General features: G+C 45.9%; 1 protein-coding gene across 1 annotated transcript; it reads right to left on the reverse strand.

Annotated features, from left to right (window-relative positions):
• Positions 1–23,529, reverse strand: srd5a3 (steroid 5 alpha-reductase 3). Its single transcript, XM_038791164.1, has 5 exons — positions 23,301–23,529; positions 19,248–19,399; positions 17,866–18,057; positions 15,193–15,324; positions 1–1,110 (listed from the first exon to the last, which is right to left on the reverse strand). The coding sequence occupies exons 1-5, from the start codon at positions 23,504–23,506 to the stop codon at positions 851–853; spliced, it is 942 nt and encodes a 313-aa protein (XP_038647092.1). The 5' UTR covers positions 23,507–23,529; the 3' UTR covers positions 1–850.
• Positions 23,530–24,798: the final 1,269 nt, after the last annotated feature.

A 24,798-nucleotide genomic window follows, 5' to 3' on the forward strand; every position in this document is an offset into this window, starting at 1 on the left:
TTACAGGAGATATGTAATACATTTATTTGATAGAAAACCAGTTATTAATAGGTACAAACATTTCATCATTAAGTGACAATCATAGTACAAAATACACATACAAAAACTATTTGGCACATTTGGACAATATACTGAGTGCATTGATAATTGCATTGTTGTAATCATGATAAATATTAGAAAAGTGTACGTGGTACAGAATTACAGCAAACTGATAATCTGGAAGATAATACATGTATGATCTGAGAGGATTGCTCATGATAGACTGAATGGTCTGTTCTCATTCCACATTTTTGCTTGGTAACAGCATCATAGTTAAGAAAAGCAAGAGAGCTGTTGGAGTTCCAACACTAAAGCTCAACTGAAAAGAATATTCATGTAATTATAAATAATTTAAAATGACTCCTTTTGAAGATTTCCATCATATAAAAGTTTAGCTTGTCAATTATAGCAATGAGAGCCAGAATTCTCCAGCTGTTGGGATTCTCTGTTCCCCTGACAGCACACCTAGCCTGCGAAATTCTTGGCAGCGTGGGATGGCTTCAATGGGAAATCCCATTGACAACAGCAGGAGCTGAGAATCCCACCACCAGTGAATGGCGCACCGCTGTGAAACACGTGGCTGTGACACCAGAGAATCCTGTCCAAGATGTTTTCCTCAAAGCGCACTATTACACAAATTCAGGTATATAAAAAAATTATCAATGGCAAAGTTTTCCTTCATTAAAGGATTAACTGGCAGAAAGAGTACACAACATGTTTTACAGTTGACTTTAGTGAATTTTATACTATCAAATACAGTACAATGACAGGAGAAGCATCAAAATATAGTATAGCACTGTGAATGAAAGTATTAAAATATAAAAGGTATGAATGCTTTCCGTTTTTTGGGGTATGTATCAAACTTTTTCACATAGAATTCATGACATAGAATGGCCATCATTGCATGACTCGATAACACATATAGCACAAGAAACCACCAAGTAAGGTGTCGTCCTTCAAAGGTCATACTTATAGCAAGGTAGATCAGCAATTCAGCCAAGTAATGTGGGCAGGAAACTACTTCAAACCAGTCACCATAGGGAATGCTATGCCGGAAGTTTATCACTTCACCTGTATATTAAGAACAGAAAAATACATCAAGAAAATCTCTTAGTACAGCTCATTATTTAGCATGCCAATTTCAATTTTAAAATTAATCCATACATCTTCATAATTGCTTCATAACTTCAGCATCATCAAAGGGGAAATGAAAACAAACACACATTGAGGCAAATTATCATATGACAGATTCAGAGTGAAAAATGTAGTAGTTACTTTCTTGATTGTCTGAATATAGAATATGTGCCACGATATTTGGAGAAAGAGTTTTTTTTATTTGGAAAGCCGATTGTCTACATCCTACAAAACTACTAATATATATTTCTACTGAAAATCTACAACTATACAGTTAAAACTGATGAAAATACAATCTGTAAATATCAAACAAATGCAAATCTCAGTGACCCAATTTAACTCTCTCATTACTGCACAGGAGTTAGTTTCATCAAATCTCCTCCTGTGACTACATTGTTTCTATTAATTTCCGTAACTGGGCAGCAAGCATGCTCGTACTTCAACTTCCATTCTATATAGTAGAATGTGGCTTTTTATTTGCGGTTCCCAGAGCACTGAATTTCTTATCCTGTCCACATCATTAGGACCCAGCGAAAGTTGGAGATTTTTGCATTGATAGGAGGGACAATCAAAAATAACAGAATTTTCTATTGTTCATTTATAGGATGTGGACGTCACGGGCAAGGCCAGCAATTATTTCCCACCCCTTATTGCCCTCGAGAAGATAATCGTGCGCTGCCTTCTTGAACCACTATAGTCCACTTGGTGTAGGTACACCCACAGTGCTGTTAGGAGGGATTTCCAGGATTTTGACCAAGCAACACTGAAGGAACAGTGACATATTTCCAAGTCAGGGTGGTGTGTGGCTTGGAAGGGGACTTCCAAGTGGTGTGCCTGCCGTCCTTGTCCTTCTAGATGGTAGCAGTTGTGGGTTAGGAAGGTGCTATGTAAAGAGTGTTGGTGAGTTCTTGCAGTGCATCTTGTAGATGAAACACATGACACTGCTGTTACTGTGCATTGGTGATACAGGGAGCGAATACTTGTGGAAGGGATGCCAATCAAATGGCTGCTTCGTCCTGGATGATGTTGAGCTTCCTGAGGTTTGTTGGAGCTGCACCTGTCCAGGAAACTGGAGTGTATTCATCACACTTCTGACTTGTGCCTTGTAGATGGTGGACAGGCTTTGGGGAGTCAGAAAGTGAGTTACTCGCCGCAGGATTCCTAACCTCTCACCTACGCTTGTAGCCAGTATTACATGGCTGGTCTAGTTCAGTTTCTGGTCAATGACAACCCCAAGGGTGTTGATAGTGGGGTAATTCAGCAATGGTAATGCAATGGAAAATCAAGGTGCAATGGTTAGATTGTTTCTTGTTGGAGATGGTCACTGCCTGGCACACATGGGGCGCGATTCTCCCAAACAGGGAGAAATCGTAAGGCTGGCGTCAAAAACGGGCGGGTTTGACGCCAGCCTCCCCCTCCACGACCGGGAACCGATTCTGGTCCCCGGTCGGGGCTAGCATGCCGCGGCCGTGAACTCCGGCATCGCGGGCGCGGGCCGGGATGCCCCTCACCCGCCCCGCGAATTGATACAGCGGCGCGGCGGAAGGACAAAGAGTGCGCGGGAATCGGACCCGCTGCCCGCGATCGGTGCCCACCGATCGCAGGCCCATGGCACCTTTGGCACGGCCGTGCCAATCGGTGCTATGGTTGCCACGATCGGGACTTTACGGCCGTTTTTACAAACGGCCAGACCAGGTGTTTGCGCCGTTCGTAAAAACGGCCATAAAGGGCTTGGAATTCGGCCCATCGGCCAGCTGAGAATCGCTGCTCGCCGTAAAAAAACGGTGGCAGCGATTCGTGTCGGGAGTCGGGCGTGGGGGGGGGGAGGGAGAATAGCGGGAGGGCGTCGGACTAGCGTGGCCGCAAAAATTTACGACCCCCGCTATTCTCCGCACCGTCGTGAGTGCGGAGAATTGCGCCCATGTTTCTTGCCACTTGTCAACTTAAGCCTGTGTATCGTCCAGGTCTTGCTGCATTTTGACATGGACTGCTTCTGTATGAGTAGTGGCGACTGGTGCTGAACATCGTGCAATTGGTGCGATCATCAACGAACATTCACTTCTTTGACCTTATAACTGAAGGAAGGTCATTGATGAAGCAGCTGAAGATGGTTGGGCTCAGGACACTATCCTGAAGAACTCCTAGAACTGAGCCGTTTAACCTCCAACCACCACAACCTTCTTCCTTTGTGCTAGGTATGACTCTAATCGGCAGAGAGTTTCCTCCCCGATTCTCACAAAATTTAGTTTTGTTAGGGCTCCCTGATGCCGCATTCAGTCAAATGTTGCCTTGATGTCAAGGGCAGCGACTCTTACCTCACCTCTGGAGTTCAGCTCTTTTGCCCATGTTTGAATTAAGGCTGTAAAGAGGTCAGGAGCTGAGTGACCCTGGCAGAACCCAAACTGAGCGGCAGTGAGCATGTTATTGCTGAGTAAGTGCTGCTTGATAGCTCTGTTGATGATTCCTTCCATCACTTTACTGTTGTAGCTGTACTGGAACAGCTTGGCTAGGGATGCGGTAAGTGCTTGAGCGAAAATCTTAAGTACAATTTCCAGAATATTGCCAGGGCCTGTAGCCTTTTCAGTATCCAGTGCCTTCAGCCATTTTCTGACATCATGTGGAGTGAATGAAATTGGCCAAAGACTGGCATCTGATGCAAAAACAAAAAGTGCTGGACAGTTGCAGCAGGTCTGACAGCACCCGTGGAGAGAGAATGGAACTAACGTTTTGAGTTTGGATGACTTTTTGTCAAAGTTTTGGGCTGGGTTGAATTGGGGCGGTTTGGGGATGGGGAGGAAATGGGTGTCACAGTGGGTGCGTCATGCATCCATCTGGATCGTGTGGTCCCGTTCCAGGGGCAACCGCAGCCCCTGCTTGCTTTCCCCATCGATCACCCACAATATCGATGTGGGTACATCAAGGGTACATCATGTGGGATGCAGCAAGGCTGCGTACATAGCCCCCTACTCTACTCCCTGTACACACATGACTGCGTGGCAAAACTTGGTTCCAACTCCATCTACAAGTTTGCTGACGATACGACCATAGTGGGCCGGATCTCGAATAACGACGAGTCCGAATACAGGAGGGAGAGAACCTAGTGGAGTGGTGTAACGACAACATTCTCTCCCTCAATGCCAGCAAAACGAAAGAGCTGGTCATCGACTTCAGGAAGCAAAGTACTGTACACACCCCTGTCAGCATCAACGGGGCTGAGGTGGAGATGGTTAGCAGTTTCAAATTCCTAGGGGTGCATATCACCAAAAATCTGTCCTGGTCCACTCACGTCGACGCTATCACCAAGAAAGCACAACAGCGCCTATACTTCCTCAGGAAACTAAGGAAATTCGGCATGTCCACATTGACCCTTACCAACTTTTACAGATGCACTATTGAAAGCATCCTATCGGGCTGCATCACAGCCTGGTATGGCAACTGCTCGGCCCAGGACCGCAAGGAACTTCAGAGAGTCGTGAATACTGCCCAGTCCATCACACAAACCTGCCTCCCATCCATGGACTCCATCTACACCTCCCGCTGCCGGGGGAAAACGGGCAGCATAATCAAGGATCCCTCCCACCTGGCTTACTCACTTTTCCAACTTCTTCCATCGGGCAGGAGATACAGAAGTCTGAGAACACGCACGAACAGACTCAAAAACAGCTTCTTCCCCACTTTCACCAGACTCCTAAATGACCCTCTTATTGACTGACCTCATTAACACTACACCCTGTATGCTTCAACCGATGCCAATGCTTATGTAGTTACATTGTATATCTTGTGTTGCCCTATTATGTATTCTCATGTATTTTCTTGAATTTTGTTTAATTCCCTTTTCTTCCATGCACTGAATGATCTGTTGAGCTGCTTGCAGAAAAATACTTTTCACTGTACCTCGGTACACGTGACAATAAACAAATCCAATCCAATCCAATCCAATATCCACTGACCATGGAGCCTCTGGCTGCACGGGTGAAGGCTATTGCTAATTGAGCATTGGTAATCATAGTTAAGTTTCACACATCCCAAGTGGATCCCCATGTGTGGACGAGCCATGTAGCATGTGGGGGTGATTGCCAAGCATCCCAATCAGACTTTGATACCTGGACAGTGTGCCTGAGCACTGCAAGAAGGAACACCACGGACTCAGTAGCCAACATCCGAACACCCAGGGGCTGGGCCCCAGCACCGGAGACATTTCCGTGACCAGAAGGTGGATGTGTGCACCAGGAAGGGGACCAGCACCTGGTCCAGGTAACGTTACATACGGGTGTCTGAGGTACAGGGTGTGGGGTCCAGTGAGCAGGGGCCCCGCTGCAGCCAGGGGTGAGTGGGCAGGGCATGCTGGGGAGAGGACTGGGTTGAAGCTACCACTGGTTGTCAGTCTCACACCGTCTCCCAATGACTTACAGATTTATTCTCCCAATGACTTACAGATTTATTAAACAGTGCGGAAATTATCTTGGACTCCACAGACGCTGTCCTCATGATGCTACTGGCAGGTGGCCAGACACTGGAGGAGTCGGTGGCGGCAACATTGGCAGAGGCTCGAGACAATAGCCCATGTGCAGGGCCTCGCCCCACACCCTGAGGACCCAGCTGTCCATCAGGCCATGGAGGAAATCAGAGGGGTTTCCCGGCCGACGGCCCAAAGTGTACAGGTATTGACAAAGAGTCATCCAGGCTCAAAACGTTAGCTCCCTTATCTCTCCACAGATGCTGTCAGATCGGCCAAAAGTGTGCAGTATTTTCTCTTTTTGTACAGGCGTCGCTGGTCTTTTGAACAGATGACAGACATGTGTGTGTCGCAGGAGGCACCCCCTCAACAAGGGACTGGGCAACACGTGGAGGAGGACACCCGCTCCCGGTGGCCGTCAAGGTCACCGCTGCCCTGAACTTCTTTTTTAAAAAATTTTTATTAGGGTATTTACAAGTTTTTATAACAATGACAATAACAGCGACATAAACATGGTATAATAAACATTTCCACCCCCATCACAATCTTCACACATCTCAATCATAAAACAACAATCCGGTCCTCTCCCCCCAGCTTTGGAATTCTGCTTCAGCTTTTAATTTTCTCCGAGAAAGTCGACGAAAGGCTACCACCTCCGGGTGAACCCTACCATTGACCCTCTTAAGGCGAACTTTATTTTCTCGAGACTGAGAAACCCAGCCATGTCACTAACCCAGGTATTTACACTCGGGGGCTTTGAGTCCCTCCACATTAATAAGATCCGTCTCCAGGCTACCAGGGAGGCAAAGGCCATGACGTCGGCCTCTTTCGCCCCCTGAACCCCCAGCTCTTCTGACACACCAAAGATCGCCAGCTCCGGACTTGGCACGACCCGTGCTTTGAGTACCGTGGACATTGCCTTAGTGAAACCCTCTTAAGTTTCAGGCTTGCCCAAAACATGTGGAGATGATTTGCTGCACTTCCCGCACACCTCTCCTCTACCCCGAAAAACTTAGTCATCCAGGCCACCGTCATGTGTGCCCGGTGGACTACCTTGAATTGTATCAGGCTAAGCCTGGCACATGATGAGGATGCGTTAATCCTGCTTCGGGCATCCACCCACAGACCCGACTCTATCTCTCATCCTAGTTCATCTTCCCACTTGCCCTTATTCTATGAAGGGGCTGTTTAGCATAGGGCTAAATCGCTGGCTTTGAAAGCAGACCAAGGCAGGCCAGCAGCACGGTTCGATTCCCGTAACAGTCTTCCCGAACAGGTGCCGGAATGTGGCGACTAGGGGCTTTTCACAGTAACTTAATTTGAAGCCTACTTGTGACAATAAGCTGATTTTCATTTCATTTCATTTCAAGCTTCTCCACCGGAGTTTCCTCCGATTCCAAAGTTCCTGGTTACAAAGATGACTGATGCAGGTAGGACAGTGGATGTTGTCCAAATGGAATTCAGTAAGGCCTTTGACAAGGTCCCTCATGGCTGACTGGTACAAAAGGTGAAGTCATACGGGTTCAGAGGTGAGCTTGCAAGATGGATACAGAACTGGCTAGGTCATAGAAGGCAGAGAGTAGCAATGGAAGGGTGCTTTTCTGATTGGAGGGCTGTGACTAGTGGTGTTCCGCAGGGATCAGTGCTGGGACCTTTGCTGTTCGTAGTATATATGAATGATTTGGAGGAAAATGTAACTGGTCTGATTAGTAAGTTTGTAGACGACACAAAGGTTGGTGGAATTGTGGATAGCGATGAGGACTGTCAGAGGATACAGCAGGATTTAAATCGTTTGGAGACTTGGGCGGAGAGATGGCAGATGGAATTTAATCTGGACAAATGTGAGGTAATGCATTTTTGGAAGGTAGGGAATATACAGTGAATGACAGAACCGTCAAGAGTATTGACAATCAGAGAGATTGAGGTGTACAGGTCCACAGGTCACTGAAAGGGGCAACACAGGTGGAGAAGATAGTCAAGAAGACATATGGCATGCTTACCTTCATTGGCAAGTCATGTTGCAGCTGTATAGAACCTTGGTTAGGCCACACTTGGAGTACAGTGTTCAATTCTGGTCGCCACACTACCAGAAGGATGTGGAGGCTTTAGAGAGGGTGCAGAAGAGATTTACCAGGATGTTGCCTGGTATGGAGGGCATTAGCTATGAGGAGCGGTTGAATAAACACCGTTTGTTCTCACTGGAACGAAGGAGGTTGAGGGGCGACCTGATAGAGGTCTACAAAATTATGAGCGGCACAGAGTGGATATCAGAGACTTTTTCCCAGGGTAGAGGGGTCAATTACTAGGGGACATAGGTTTAAGGTGCGAGGGGCAAGGTTTAGAGGAGATGTACGAGGCAAGACTTTTTACACAGAGGGTAGTGCGTGTCTGGAACTCGCTGCCTGAGGTGGTGGAAGCAGGGACGATAGTGACGGTTCAGGGGCATCTTGATAAATACATGAATAGGATGGGATTAGAGGGATACGGACCCCGGAAGTGTCGAAGATTTTAGTTTAGACGGGCAGCATGGTTGGCACAAGCTTGGAGGGCCGAAGGGCCTGTTCCTGTGCTGTACAGCACAGGGCTAAAGAGCTGGCTTTGAAAGCAGACCAAGGCAGGCCAGCAGCACGGTTCAATTTTCGTACCAGCCTCCCCGAACAGGCGCCGGAATGTGGCGACTAGGGGCTTTTCACAGTAACTTCATTTGAAGCCTACTTGTGACAATAAGCGATTTTCATTTCATTTCATTTCTTTGTTCTTGTTCATAAATTCCACATCATCCCGATTCAGAGCATATACGTTCAGGAGTACCACCCGCACCACCTCCAGCTTCCCACTCACCATTATGTACCTGTTCAACCCTATAACATTCCATGTAATCAGCCTGGTCGTCGCCCCCCCCCCCCCCCCCCCCCCCCGCGCCGACAAGCCATCAACCTTTTTAGGCCAGCCTCCAGCCCGCGACTCCTTGAGTCCCCCCTTGGGAATACACCATCCCCGACCTCCCATTTGTCCCTTAGTAACAGTTCCTCCTCTGTCAGCAAAGCAGTTCCCCCCCCACCTCCCCCAATCTGCTCCCTCGCTCCTCCCCCCCCCTCCTCCCCCGGTAACAGCACCAGAAACCCAACCCCCCATATCAAGCTCCAGCTTAATACATGCTCACCCCCCACTGTGCTTCCGTGAGTCAGCTGACCTAGCTGACTTGATAGCTCCCACCCATGGCATCAAACAGTCTGTCTCCCCATTGTTCTCTCCCCCACTTGGACAAACATATTCAAAGCATCACATTCCCCAGTAAACAAATATCAGAAAAAGCAGTGGAAAAAAAACCACAGAAAAAACAACCACATAAACCACCCCCCTCCAACCAGCTCCCAGTAAGACAAAGTTAACTTTAGCCATCAAAACAGCCCCTTATTGCACCTAACACTACTTATTCAAACCAACACAAAAGTGATTGTCAACAAATCGCCACTACAATACTCTCCCCAAGGATTCAGTGTCTTTAGTTAACATCCAGTCTTTTTTCCTTGATGAAAGTCAGTACATCATCTTGTGTTTCAAAGTAAAAATCCCGTTCTTTACATGTGACCCATAGATGGGCTGGGTACAACATCCCGAACTTCCCCCCCTTATTAAAAAGGGCCGTTTTTGCCCGATTAAACCCAGCTCGCCTCTTGGCCAAATCCGCGCCCAGGTCTTGATAAATGCACAGCTCACAATTCTCCCACCTGCTGCTCCGTTCTTTTTTGGCCCACCGCAGAACGTGTTCCTTGTCCAGGAATCGGTGCAAACGTACCACCATCGCCCTCGGCGGCACATTCGCTTGGGGCATCTTCGGGAGAGCTCTGTGCTCTCTAACCACTTCCAGGGGCCGAGGGAACACCTCAGCCACCATCAACTTATCCAGCATGTTCGTCACATAGGCCCTCGCATTCAATCCCTCACTGCCTTCAGGGAGGCCGACAATTCTCAGGTTCTGCCTCTTGGACCTGTTCTCCAGGTCCTCCTGCATTCTTTTCTGGCGGTTATTCATCATCTCCATCTTGGTCTCCAGCACGTTATGTACTTCTCGTGCTCGGACACCTTTTTCTCCACCTCCTGGATCACATGTCCGTGGGTTTCTTGATTCTGTACCACCTGATCAATCGAAGCCTTGATCGGGTCCAGCGTGTCCTTCTTAAGCTTGGCGAAGCAATCTTCAAAACACTTCACCAGCTGCTCCGTCGACCACTGTGCCGTCTCCCCGCGGCCCTACTTCTCCGCCATGCTTTCCCGCATTGCCAGCTCTGCTCTTATCTTCCTTGTAGAACTTTGTCTTCTCACACGGCCACCTCTGGTCCAATTCTCCATACACTGGAGGGGGATCTCTCCTCACCGTGTCGCTCTTCACCGATTTATCCAATAAAATCCAGAAACAAATGGGAGGAAAAGGTCCAAAGGTCCGTCACAGGCAGGAGCTATCAAATATGTGACCTACTTCTCCATGGCCGCCACCAGAACTGCCCTTAACTTCTAAGCCTCGGGATCATTCCAGAGCTCAACCGGGGACTTGTGTGGCATCTCACAAGCTACAACCCACAAATGCATCTGTGAAGTCACGAATGACCTGTCTGCCTGGGCAGCGGACTATATAAACTTTGACATGGGCCAGGCCCAACAGGATGCCCGGGCAGCTGGTTTCTCCACCATCGATGGATGCCCCAGGTCCAGCTGCTGATAGACTGCACACATGTAGCCTTGCGTTCGCTGGGTCATCTGGGACTGCCCTACATTAGCAAGAACATGTGTAAGCACCAAATGAAGATCACTCCCACCCCAACAATCCCATTTGCCGCAACCCTTCCGCCATCCGTCAGTCCCCCCCCCCCCCCATTTCCCCCCCTCCCAGGGTCTGTGTCACATCACTCCAGGATGAGGGGACTGTGTTGGCACTGTCAGCGAGTCCATGTCGAGGGCAGGGGGGGTGATGATAACCCGCAGTGAGCTGAGCGCTGGTGTTCCTCATTCAATGCCACAGTCTGACCTTTGCCTGTCTGTTGAGTGCTCACTCACACTCATCACATGGTGTGCCGGGCTGCGGAGCCGGGGGGTAGAGGGACCCTGGAACTCTGCTTCTGGGGAGACGGGGCATGCGATTAATGCTCAGTCCACATTGCGGAAGAAAGTGCTAGAGGTGTCATATTGGTCAAGGTCAACAATTTTAATGAATGAACAGGTGTCCGCAACTTTCCCAACCCCCCAATGGTGCTGACTCCCCCCTCCAAGACTCTCCCTCACCCCTCCCCAACAATGCTCCCAACCCAATCCTCCCCACCTCCCTCATGCCCTCTCAGTGATCCTCGACCTGCGTAACCTTCCATGCTCTACTGCTGTGTCTAGGTACGTCCCCAGAATGCACAGACTTTTCACAGTAACTTCATTGCAGTGTTAATGTAAGCCTACTTGTGACAATAAAGATTATCAGAAGTGGAGGCAGCCTGCTGCCTACCACGTCCCGTGACCTTCAATGTCACTGGAGTCGTCCTCTGGGGCCAGCGGCACACACAGCCCCGTCATACCACTCTGTTCCGGGTGCTGACTCTGAGACACGCCATTTTCAGTGTGCTGGGTCTCGGGGGAACGGGTGGCTGCCATCCGCCACTCTTGTCGGGTGGGTCTGGGTTGGCATCCACGCCCCCTCCTCCTGGTTGGTGCCTACAGGGCCCTGTGGTTCATCTCCAGACAGAAGGGCAGCTGTTTCGACCCCGGTTGCCACTGCATCATCTGACTCTGCCAGCCCTGTCGGCTCTCCAATGTCTGCAGAATAGTGTCGGCGCCCTTGGCAATGCTTCTCAGTGACTGGGACATGCTCTGGAGCACCCCGGCAATGCCCACCTGCGACTGGGACAAGTTCCCCAGCGAACGGGACATGCTCTGCAGTGCCTTGACTATGCCCACTTGAGATGGGGACATGTCCCACAACACCTTGGCTATGCCCAAATGGGACTGGGAGACCTCCCATAGTGACCAGCATGTGCTCTGGAGGGCCTCGGCAATGCCCACCTAAGACTGGGACATGCCCCGCGGTGCTTCATCAAGGTCTGTCAACCAACTGGCACATGTTGTCGAGGCGCTCAGCCATGGCCATCACTGACTAAACCAAGCCTGGGACATCTCATTTTATACTGCCGATGTCGTGCACCAGGCTCTCCACTGTGGTCGCCACCAGAGCAGTGCTGGCCTTGGTGCCACGCGTTGCCGGTGCCATCTCCTGCATCCGTAGCCTCTGGGACTCCTCCAATCAGCTACGGACCTGCTGGAGTGTCGTTGACATTCCTCCTGTGAATCTCACAGCTGCACCCTATCGTCTGCATCAGCTCCAGGTAAACCTAATCCAGAGGCTCAGCATCCAACTGGGACCCAGCTGGGTTCAGGAATCGGGGCATAGGACGGCGGCCAACTCACCTGTGGGGTGGAGGTCGTTGATTTTCTTATAGCACTGGGTACCGGTCTTCCTGGTAACACTCCCAGAGCTGAATGCTGCTGCTACTTCTTCCCAGGCAGCACTGGCTGCCCTGTGGCTGACCCTCTGAGGGACTCTGGGGAACAGGGCATCTTGTCTGGCCTTGACCGCGTCCAGTAATATGCCCAGGTCAGCATCCCCGAATCGTGAGGCTGGTCTTCTCGGCGGTACGGCTGCAAGCTGAGTGGGGTTTTTAAAAATTCATTTACGGGATGTGGGCGTCGCTGGTTAGGTCAACGTTTATTGCACATCCCTAGTTGCCCTTCAGAAGGTGATGATGTGTTGCCTTCCTGAACCGCTGCAGTCCTCGAGGAGTAGATACACCCACTGTGCTGTTTGGGAGGGAGATCCAGGATGTTGCCCCAGCGACACCGAAGGAACGGTGATATATTTCCAAGTCAGGGTGGTGAATGACATGGAGGTGAACCTCCAGGTGGTGGGATTCCCAGGTATCTGCTGCTCTTGTCCTTCTGGAGGATAGTGGTCGTGGGTTTGGAAGATGTTGTCTGAGGAACCTTGGTGAGTTACTGCAGTGCAGCTTGTAGATGGTACACACAGCTGCCATTGTTCGTCAGTGGTGGAGGGTTTGAATATTTATGGAAGGAGGAGCAATCAAGCAGCTGCTTTGTCATGAATGGTGTTGAACTTCTTGATTGTTGTTGAAGCTGCACTCATCCAGGCAAGTGGCGAGTATTCCACGACACTTCTGACTTATACCTTGTAGGTGGTGGACAGGCATTGGGGGGCTCAGGTGAGTTACTCGCCGTAGCATTCCTAGCCTTTGACCTGCCCTGGTAGCCACATTATTAATATGGCTAGTCCAGTTCAGTTTCTGATCAATGGTACCTCCTAGGATGTTGATTGTGGGGGATTCAGCGTTGGTAATGCCATTGAATGTCAAGGGGCGGTGGTTAGATCCTCTCTTGTAGGAGATGGTCATTGCCTGGCACTTGTGTGGCGCAAATGTAACTTGCCACTTGTTAGTCCAAGCCTGAATATTACTGGATGGTTGACTGTGCAGGATCAGTTTAAGTGCTGCTTTCCCTTTTTAGCAGGGGGCTGGCGAGCTCGGTTCCAGCGAATCAGCCAGCTGGACCATCATTTGCAGCGTGATGCCTGTGGGGCCCCGTTAAGTGGATCAATTAACATTTTATAGCGGTGATGGCCTCAGAGCCCTGCATCAGGAAGCTTGCAGCACTTTCCGTTCGCTACCATGATTAGAAACTCTTGATTAAAACCAAATTTAATTTCAACCTTGAGGGAACTTTAGCTTCAGCCACCAACAATGTGGTAGCCCAACAAAGAGATTCTTGTGATTTATAGGGTTGTCTATTGAGGAAAGTTTGGACTGGTTAGGTTTGTATCCACTAGAGGTTAGAAGAGCAATAGGCAATTTGACCAAAACCTTTAAGATCCTGCAGGGTCTTGACAGGGCAGATGTTTCCTCTTGTCGGAGAATCTTTTTTAAAAATAAATTTAGAGTACCCAATTATTATTTTTTTTACAATTAAGGGGCAATTTAGTGTGGCCAATCCACCTAACCTACAAATCTTTGGGTTGTGGGGGTGAAACCTATGCAGACACAGGGATAATGTGCAAACTCCACACGGACAGTGACCCATGGTCGGGATTCGAACCCGGGTCCTCAGCGCTGCAGGCTGCAGTGCTAACCACTGTGCCGCGTGCCGCCTTCGCTTGTCGGAGAATCTTGGAACTAGAATAAGAGGTCGCTCATTTGTTTTTTTTTAATTCGTTCATGGGACATGGGTGTTTCAGGCTGTACCAGCATTTATTGCCCATCCCTAATTGCGCTTGAGGGGACAGTTAAGAGTCAACCACATTGCTGTGGGTCTGGAGTCACATGTAGGCCAAACCAGGTAAGGGTGCAGATTTCCCTAAAGGACATTAGTGAACCAGATGGGTTTTTGCAACAATCGACAATGTTTTCATGGTCATTAAACGTTTGATTCCAGATTTTTAATCTGGAATTTTACCATCTGCAGTGGCAGGATTTGAACCTGGATCCCCAGAGCATTACTCTGGGCCTCTGGTTTACTAGTCCAGTGACAATACCACTATGCCATCGCTTCCCCCATGCCATTTATGCCAGAGGTGAGGAGAATTCTTTTCTCCAAAGGGTCACGGACCTTTGGAACTCTCTTCCTCAAAAGGCAGTGGAAGCAGGGTCTTTGAATATTTTTTAGGTAGGGCTAGATAGATTCTTAATTAACAAGATAGTTAAAGGTTATTGTGGGTGGACAGGAATGTGGGGTTGACGTTAAAGTCGGATCAGCCATGATCTATTTGAATGGTGGAGTAGGTTCAAGGGGCCAAGTGACCTACTCCTAATTCCTATTTATTTTTAATTAAAATATCATTTGGCTTTCCCATTACACTATGGCTTAAGGTACCACCTATGCGATACAGACCAGAACGTCAGTTCAATTTGTACACTGTATTAATTTATAGATCTTATCCCGGGCATAACATTTTCAGAATAATTGGACTGTGTCACAGGATTGGCCACACTTTCACTGCTGATAACTATCCAGTAATAGTTGCCTGAAAATGTTCATGAATAAATATGAATGAGAGGGTCACTCAGTTGTGATGCTCTGTGCAGTAGATGCTCCATGTTTATGTTCACACATGAAGAATGGTTAGTGAACAAAATCCTGGAGGATGCGTATGAAACCGTATCATACTATGATTCAGTTTAATTGAAGGGATGAAATTAGAGAGAAAAGTTAGCTTTCTAGTTAACTAAAATTAAACTGTCTCTTCACCTTTTGTTCTGTCAGATCAAATGAATAATTATTACAAGAATTACTGTAACACCAGTACATTACATTTTTGTGTGTCAACTTAAATGACATTCTGCATGTTATGTTAGTGAACTAAAATTTAACACTTTTATAATTATTAAATAATAGGTGTTCATTAGGGCAACCGTTACTGAATTTACAGAAAGTTAAACATCTTTGCTTGCAATGTTATGGATAAGCAAGGAAGTTCAGTATCATTTCTCTTTTACAGAAGTATTGCGTAATGTTTTTACCCAATTTGTTCTTCCTTAGACTGGCCAGTATCACATGACTCTTGTGGTGATGAATTGTTGCCCAGAAAAACAGCATTATTCCAGCTACATGATACCACTTCCCTTGTGAAAACAGGTCTCGAATAGTATACACTACATATAAAGGAAAAAGAATGATTAAAATAACAAATCACATATAAACATTTTATTTGAGGCTGCATATATAGTGAAATGAAATGAAAATTGCTTATTGTCACGAGTAGGCTTCAATTAAGTTACTGTGAAAAGCCCCTAGTCGCCACATTCCGGCGCCTGTCCGGGGAGGCTGGTACGGGAATTGAACCGTGCTGCTGGCCTGCTTTGGTCTGCTTTAAAAGCCAACGGTTTAGCCCAGTGTGCTAAACCAGCAGCACCCAAATTCAAACTCATGGTATAATTGGACATAATTATACATTTAAAGTGCAGATACAACTGCTGAAAACTCAAATGCCGCATGAAATGGTTTCCTGAAAGGGCTCCACACATCTCGTATTTAGTGTGCTCAAGAATCAGATCAGGATATGGTGCTAAGTTACACTGCACTTCTAAATTGATGTCCACCCAAAATTAAAATAGCAGGAATGTTTCATCCTTAATTTAAAGACTGCAGAGTGGCACTGTGGCTCAGTGGTTAGCACTGCTTCCTCACAGCACCAAGGAACTGGGTCCAATCCTTGCCTCGGGTCACTGTCCGTGTGGAGTTTGCACATTCTCCCGTCTGCATGGGTTTCACTCTCACAACCCAAAGATGTGCATGGTAGGTGAATTGGCCACACTAGATTATCTCTTAATTGAAAAAAAATAATTGGGCACTTTAAATTTAAAAAAATAATAATTTAAAGACTGCACTTCACATCCTGATTTGCATCTTTAGCGAAGCACAAAAAAGCAATGAGAAACAGAATAACACCACAATTATACAGCATAGGAGTTTGTGAGTCTTTTCTATTCATTCATGAGATGTGGGCATCGTGAGCTCGGCCAGCATTTACTGGCCATCCCTAATTGCCCTTTTACTCCCCTGTTCTTTCCCCATAGCCCTACAAAATGTTCCCCTTAAAAGTATTTGTCCAACTCCTTTTTGAAAGTTATTACTGAATTTAATTCCACCATCCTTGCAGGCAGTGCATTCAATACCACGACTCACTGCAAATTAAGAATTCTCATCTCACCGTTGGTTCTTCTGCCAATGATCTTAAATCAGTGACCTCTTACCAACTTTATTTCCACTGCAAACAGTTCATAACTGTGAACACCCCAATTAAATCTCCCTGTAACATCCCTCACAACCTCTATACATCTAGTCTTGCCACTTAACTCAACTATTGCATCCCCGATAACATTTTAGTCAATCTCCCCTTCATTCCTTTGAAGGCCTTGACATCCTTCCTAAAATGTGGTACTCAGAATCAAACAATATCTGGCTGACAACTAACCCTCGAAACTATTAGCATAATATATTGTTTTTATAGTCTGCACCTCTATTATTAAAGCCTAAGATCCTATATGCTTTTAACAGTCATTGTAACTTTACTTTCCACCTTCAAATATTTGTGTACATACAGACCAGGTATGTCGCTATTACTTCGCACATCATTTCGGTCATATTACCGCTCCACATTCTTCCATTACAAAATGCATTACTCCACACTTCTCTGCATTAAATTGCAAGCCTTCTTCACCAGTGTTTCCAAGTCCTCTTGAAGCATTACTATCTTCATTACAATTTGCAGTTTCAGGTTATTTGCAAACATTGAAATTATGTATTGTATACAAAATCTAGATCATATATCAAAAAGAGCATGATCCTAATAAACTCCTGGAGAACACCACAGTATACTTCCAGCCCATCTGAAAAACAACTATTCATCATTACTTTCTGTCTCATAACTACTTTGTATCTATGTTGCACTGCCTCTTTAATCCCATGGGTTTCTATTTTGCTAACAAGTCTATCACGTGGTACCTTATTAAATGCATACTGAGAGGCCATATATACAGTATCAACCACACTATCTTCATCATCCCTCTCTGTTACTCCAAACAACTAAAGGAATAAAAGCTGATGGAGTGATGCTGCTGTAACAGCAAATAGCTCTCACGTTATAGACTTCTTTCGGTTTGGCTCAGGACACATAGCTATGTGGAAAATCCAAGAGAAGCTATAAATTGGATTATTGAGTGGCATTATAGGATACCAATCATCAACAGGCAGTTGTGCCTAACAGAATACCAGAGTTAGGTTCTTGTATTCCTGCTACTCATGGAAATTCCTTAAGTTTATACTAAATAATACAAAGTCACTCAAGACCCAAATTCAGATCTGCTGGTGTAAACGGAGGCACTGAGTATTTTGCAGTGTTTACCAAGGATGAGGACTTTACCAAAGCGAAGATAAATATGGGGATTACCAAATACTGCATAACATAAAAATATATAGAGGCACTAGAAAGATTAGCAGTATTTGATGATTTGAACTTCGAGTACGGGGCACAATTTGAAGATGACACAAAGTGTAGAAGCATAGGAAATAATGAGGAAAATGGTAATAGGCTTCAAGAGGACACAGGCTAATAGAATGGGTGAATGCATGGCAGATAAAATTCAAGACCAAAAACTATCTACTTATGCATTATTATGCATATGAAAACGTACATTTGGTTCCAAGAATGGGTCCTTCACAGTGTACTGTTAAACCAACAAGCACATAATAAACCAAACCCCAGCAATATTGTACAGGGTGAATAACTCCATTTGAAAACACAGAGGTAAAGAAGCACTCTGTAAGGCGTCGAACAGCCTGCACGCACAACATCATTTGAACCAACAGAATGGACAGTTCATCACCTGAGAAAGAAACATAAGGCTATTAAAAAAATACAAGTTTATTATATACACTATTGATTTGTCCTTAATCTTGTTCATATTTATCCAATAGTGTGTCTGCCTTTGCTCAGTAGTAGCATTCTTGTCTTGAACCAGAATGTCAAAAGCCACACTTGAGGTTTGGACAAAACTTTTCAACGCAGTACTGAGGGATTTCTGTATTGTCAGAGGTACCAGATGGAATCATGGCCAGTTTCATCGTTTTTGGTAGACATAAATATTTCCATGGTACCAGTCAAAGATCAGGAAAATTCTCCCTAGATTAATTTTGACCAAGCCACAATCAAAGTAATTCGAACAGGTCATCAAGACAGTTTTCTTGTGACTGTTATGTGACCTTGCTGCGTGCCATAGAATCATAGCATTTACAGTGCAGGAGGCCAAATGGCCCATCGGGTCTGTACTGGCCCTTGGAATGAGCTCCCCACTGAAGCCTACACTTCCACCCTATCCCCGTAACCCAGTAACCCCACCTAAACCTTTTGGACACTAAGGGCAATCTAGCATGGCCAATCCACCTAACCTGCACATCTTTGGACTGTGGGACGAAACCGGAGCACCCGGAGGAAACCCACGCAGACACGGGTAGAACATGCAGACTCCGCATAAACAGTGACCCAAGGGAATCGAACTTGGAACCCTGGAGCTGTGAAGCAACAGTGCTAACCACTGTGCTACCGTGCCACCATCTGGTGACAAAAGTTCTCTACATTACATTAGTACCTTCAATGCATATGAAATACTTTAGGAAGTCTCGAGGTTATGAGAGGCACAATAAATACAAGTTATTTCTTTCTTATCGTGTACTATTTTGGATTGGAAATTGGTTACAAGATTCAATGTTAGCACAGTTCAAGGGTGATACCATGTTTGATTTCTTCTTTTTTCATTCTAACATAAGTTATCCAAAATGTTTGCTAAAAATGTGACTCAACTGAAATTATATTGCAGCATAAAGATAAATCTCCTTAATGAGTACTGGATAAATCATACTAATTTCTAGTTACAGTATCCAAGTCCAATAATTAATTCTAATCCACATTTACCCAGTTGATCTCCACCATCCTTTTGGTTTACAATGCACTGTCACTTTTAAAATCAGCCTGGTGCTGTTTTATTTGTACAATAATAAAAAGTACATTAAGACTTGCCAGAGTTTAAGTGCAATACATTTCCACAAAGCAAGCTGAGCGGTCTTTGAAGCCAGATTGGGAATGGGTGGCCGAAAAAGAGACATCGACAAGTAATTCCAAGTAGAAGAGCATTCCAAATCACCGAAACTACATAGAAATGAGCAAACCATCTGTGGAAAACGTAGAAGAGCAAAGTCAATCTATTAACCGTAACTGGATCCAAAAACAAAAAACTATTTTAGGACAATTATATTTGCTCACATCGCAACAGGTGTTAAGAGCTCGGAATAGAATATTTTCAGCTTTTTTCACCTGATCTCAGGAACAAACCCCTAAATCTCATCCTGCAGGTTCATTGCAGACTTGTATACTTTGCTCTAATCCATCAAGTTAGCTCAGACCCAAACTCATATTCATCAGTTAGTTCTTGTTTTCCAATTTCCAGTCATTCTTCCGGTCTGCCTCAGGGGAGATTGCCAATTTGGTGTCAGGTTATCCCACACTCTAATTCCTCATGTGCGGTTAAGAAAATAGATTGATACTGCCTAACCATAGTATATTTAGGGCTCTTTCAGCAGGGATATTTTTTTGCATCATTAAGGCTCAAAGGGAGGATTTTTAAAAAAATGTAACATTTATTATCATACAATTTTCCACTTTTGAATACAGTATCCTAAAGTCAGGTACAACACAATATTTGAAGTGGAAAGGCGGCCTATTTATATTGCAGAATTCTTCAGGACGCATCTCTGTAATATAATCTGACGGCCTGAGTTTCGTTGAAACTTGATCATTTACACTGGAAGGTAAGTGTTACAACCACCGCAGAGGTCCAAGGGTGTTGGCCATCTGGTTCCCCGTGACAGAATACAAACTTCCTGGTAATGGGGCGGGACTTCCCCTTTGATGAGGGGAGCCCTCATAGTATAAAAACCCTGACCTGGGTGCAGGTCGAGGTGGGAGACTCTTCCGGGAGTGGAGTATTGTGTATAAAGAATAAATCAGTATTGTTGCAATCAGTCTACCATTCCATGTGTAATCACTTTGCGTGAATTCTACACTGGCGACAAGACATAAGTGGAGCTACCGTCGGCACCGAGTGTTGCATACCACTTTGTTTAGGCCTCTGGAGGCTTCCAACCCAACGGCTGAGGTACCTCACATCAGAAAATTGGAGTCGTATGATGCAGGTACTGATGATTGGGGGCAGTACATTGAACTTATGCAGTATTTTTTTCAGACAAATGCAAACATGAAAGACGAACAACAAACAACAATACTACTAACAGCTTGTGGTGGACCAACCTCTATATCATAAAAAGTTTAACTTACCCAGATGCACTGGACATGCGGTCTTTTTGCCACCTTCATGGCCCTTGTAGTGGACCACTTTAACCCCACGCGCTAATCGTTCGTCGATTCCAGTTTCATACCGCTACCCAGGCCCAGGGTGATTCGACTAACTACGTCTTGACCAGATTGCGCAAACTGGTGAAACCTGTGAGTTTAGTGCCCTGAGACCGCTTAGTCTGTGGAATCCACATGGCAACACAACAAAATCTTTTCGCAGAAACCCACCTGAATCTGTAACAGGTGGTCAAGATAGCCATCTCTCCCACGAGAGCGCTGAGCAGGGCAGCCAGGTACTCCAAGGAATGGCTGTCCTGAATCTAGGCTGCCTGACCAACTTTGCCCCCCTAAGAGGTCCCCGACAATGGGGCAATTACCAAAGGGACGCAGGCCACTGCAGCCGAAACCCTTGAGAGCCGCCGACAGCCTGCCCCGACCAAGAGATGCTGGATATTGGGTATGGGCTGTTACCCAGACCCTCGCATCAGGGATTTACATACGAAACTCAGTGGTGGCTGTATCTTCATGAGCTGGACATGAGACTCGCATACCTCCAGCTGGCCTTGGACCCCAGCTTGTGAACTTTCGTGACAATAAATATGCTCGGAGTGTTTTACGAATATACGCGGTCACCATTCATTGTCTTTTCAGCATGCGCAATCTTCCAAGGGGTAATGGAGACATACTGCAAGGCTTTCCCTGAGTAGCGGTTACCTGGACGATGTCCTGATTACGGGCTCCTCCGACCCGGAGTATCTACAAAACCTGGCCAAAGTCCTGCACTGCACATTTTGAGGAACCTGGCGTCCGCCTCCGATGGGCGAAATACATCTTCAACGCGGCTGAGGTCACGTATCTGGGTTATTGCATGAACCGCCATGGCATACACCCTGTTGAGGACAAAGTGCGGGCCATCAGACAGGCCCCCATGCCAGGAGGACCGACAGTTCCTTTCTGGGCCCATGAACTATTACAGGATGTTTATCCCAAACCTTGTTACTCCGATAGCCCACCTCCATCGACTCTTGAAAAGTTAACAAAGGACTTTTGAAAACTTCAAAGTTCCACTGTACTAGTTAAAAGAAATCTGCACATTTCATGACTTCCGTTTCCTGGCCTCTATTTTACCCCTAAAATCAGTGGAAATAAAGTGTTGATCTGGATAGCCACTAGATCCACTGGCAGCCAGAAACAACGGCTTTCGTGGAACCCACCATTTAATGTGGACCTTGAAATCACTGCTATGTTGAATTTATTGTTCGATCATCAGAAGCAAATTAAAGTGAACGGAATATAAAGGCACTCTACTCTTTGTAAATCACATCTGTATTAATACTAGATTTTTCTGCTTCCTAAACAAGCTTTGCTTTTGACATTTGTGTTTTATTCAACAATGAATTACAGGCAATTGTACCCCTTATACTCACTGGAAACTGAATTGGGTCCATCCCAGAATCTCAACAGCTGTCACAGGAAAACTTCATTCCACAGTCTGAGGTGGACTAAAACCCATAGATGAAATGAACAGCATGCCAAACTATTAAACTAACTAGTCATCTAAATTTAATGTGCTGATGTAACTGATTTTTTTCTCAAACCAGCCTAATAATTATGAAACTATTCATGCTATAAATTGCTATGTCCTGTACAATACTGATTTCAATAAAATCAAAATCAGACAGGTTCTACAGAAGGCAGACAGGTAGCAAAGTTGAAACTCCTGTGTCTGCAGTTAATAATCTTATCAAAGTAAAATAACCTATAATTATCCAGTAAAGTAAGCACGGATTAGATTAAAATAGTACCAGCAGACTATAAAATCTCAACAGAGTGCCATAACCTGGTCGGACTTGCAATTTTCTGTGTTTTCTACATAATTCCTGTTCTATGAAATTTTAAGTCAATTTTTAGTTAAAGTCTGTACACCTATCACTTCTAAGTTCATAAGATATAGGAGCAGAATTAGGCCATTTGGTCCATCAAGTCTGCTCCACTATTCGATCATGGCTGATATGTTCCTCATTGGTTACCTACAATGCCACAGAGCAAGAACTGGTACCTTTCTGTAATACGATACCAAAAAATAAGAGTTGCTGTTACTTGTGAATCAAGGTCATGTAAAAAGACTTGCAGTTATATACCCGCATTCACGATTTCAGGGAACCCAGAGCACCTTACAGCCAATGAGTACTATTTGGAGTGCCGTCATTGCTGCCAGGTAGGAACCATATCAGCCAATTAATGCACAGCAAAGTGTTAATGAAGCTTCTTTTAAAAAAATATTTCACATGGTGTGGAGGGAGGGGGGCATTTATTGCCTATCCCTAGTTGTCCTTGAGATAGTGATGAGCTGCGTTGTTGAACCGCGGCAGTTGTTGAGGAGTAGCCAGTGCTGTGAGGGAGGGAGTTCCAGGAATTTCACCCAGGAACAGTTCCAAGTCAGGGCAGATGGAGTCTCTCATTGACCTCTGAAGTCAGAGAAGATACCACCGACAGTGCTGCACTCAATTCCTCATTCAAGTATCAGCCGAGATGTTCTCAAGTCTGTGGCGGGGCCAATGAGCAGCAGCACAGCAATGTCTGAGCCGTGATACATAGGGCAGTGACATATGCTGGCCTTCCGGACAAAACTCAGCCAATGTTTTTCAGTTGACTCGGTATTCCTGGAGAGCCTGTGTTTTATGCACAATCCCCTTGCTTCTGCTGCTGGTCGCTACTCACCTTTTCGGGAGATCCATGCGCTGCAGCCAAGGCGGTCGCTGGAAGAAATACTGTTTGCTTTTACCGTAACGCATAAAATCCTGAAATAAAAGGCCGAAGATCCCGAAACCGGTCCACACATTGTGAAAAATCACACAGAACAGAAAAACCGAGGCGAAAACGAGCCAAATGGCACCCAGTAAACAGACTCCAGTCCCAGAAAACATCCTGCTTAATGCTGAGGCACTGGGCATGCGCAGATTGCAACCCAGGTCAGACCTCCCCAAAAGCCGAACCATTCGCTGTTACCGTATTGGCCCTAAAACACACACACACACTATTCACCATTACCCTATTGGCCCTAAAACACACACACTCACTATTCACTGTTACCCTATTGACCCTAAAACACACACACACACTATTCACCATTACCCTATTGGCCCTAAAACACACACACTCACTATTCACCATTACCCTATTGGCCCTAAAACACACACACTCACTATTCACCGTTACCCTATTGGCCCTAAAACACACACACTCACTATTCACCGTTACCCTATTGGCCCTAAAACACACACACTCACTATTCACCGTTACCCTATTGGCCCTAAAACACACACACTCACTATTCACCGTTACCCTATTGGCCCTAAAACACACACACTCACTATTCACCATTACCCTATTGACCCTAAAACACACACTCATTATTCACCATTACCCTATTGGCCCTAAAACACACACACTCACTATTCACTGTTACCCTATTGACCCTAAAACACACACACTCACTATTCACCATTACCCTATTGGCCCTAAAACACACACACTCACTATTCACCGTTACCCTATTGACCCTAAAACACACACACCGCGAGGGGCCTCACGGTAGCATGGTGGTTAGCATCAATGCTTCACAGCTCCAGGGTCCCAGGTTCGATTCCCGGCTGGGTCACTGTCTGTGTGGAGTCTGCACGTCCTCCCCGTGTGTGCGTGGGTTTCCTCCGGGTGCTCCGGTTTCCTCCCACAGTCCAAAGATGTGCAGTTTAGGTGGATTGGCCATGATAAATTGCCCGTAGTGTAAGGTTAATAGGGGGATTGTTGGGTTACGGGTATACGGGTTACGTAGGTTTAAGTAGGGTGATCATTGCTCGGCACAACATCGAGGGCCGAAGGGCCTGTTCTGTGCTGTACTGTTCTAATTCTAATTCCTCACTCACTATTCACGTCACCCTATCGACCCTAAAAAACACACACTCAATATTCACGTTACCCTATTGACCCTAAAACACACACACTCACTATTCACGTTACCCTATTGACCCTAAACACACACACTCACTATTCACATTACCCTATTGACCCTAAAACACACTCACTATTCACGTTACCCTATTAACACTAAAAAACACACACTCACTATTCACGTTACCCTATTGACCCTAAAACACACACACTCACTATTCACGTTACCCTATTGACCCTAAAACACACACACTCACTATTCACATTA

The sequence above is a fragment of the Scyliorhinus canicula genome, chromosome 3, assembly GCF_902713615.1.
Source record: "Scyliorhinus canicula chromosome 3, sScyCan1.1, whole genome shotgun sequence".
NCBI lineage: Eukaryota > Metazoa > Chordata > Chondrichthyes > Carcharhiniformes > Scyliorhinidae > Scyliorhinus > Scyliorhinus canicula.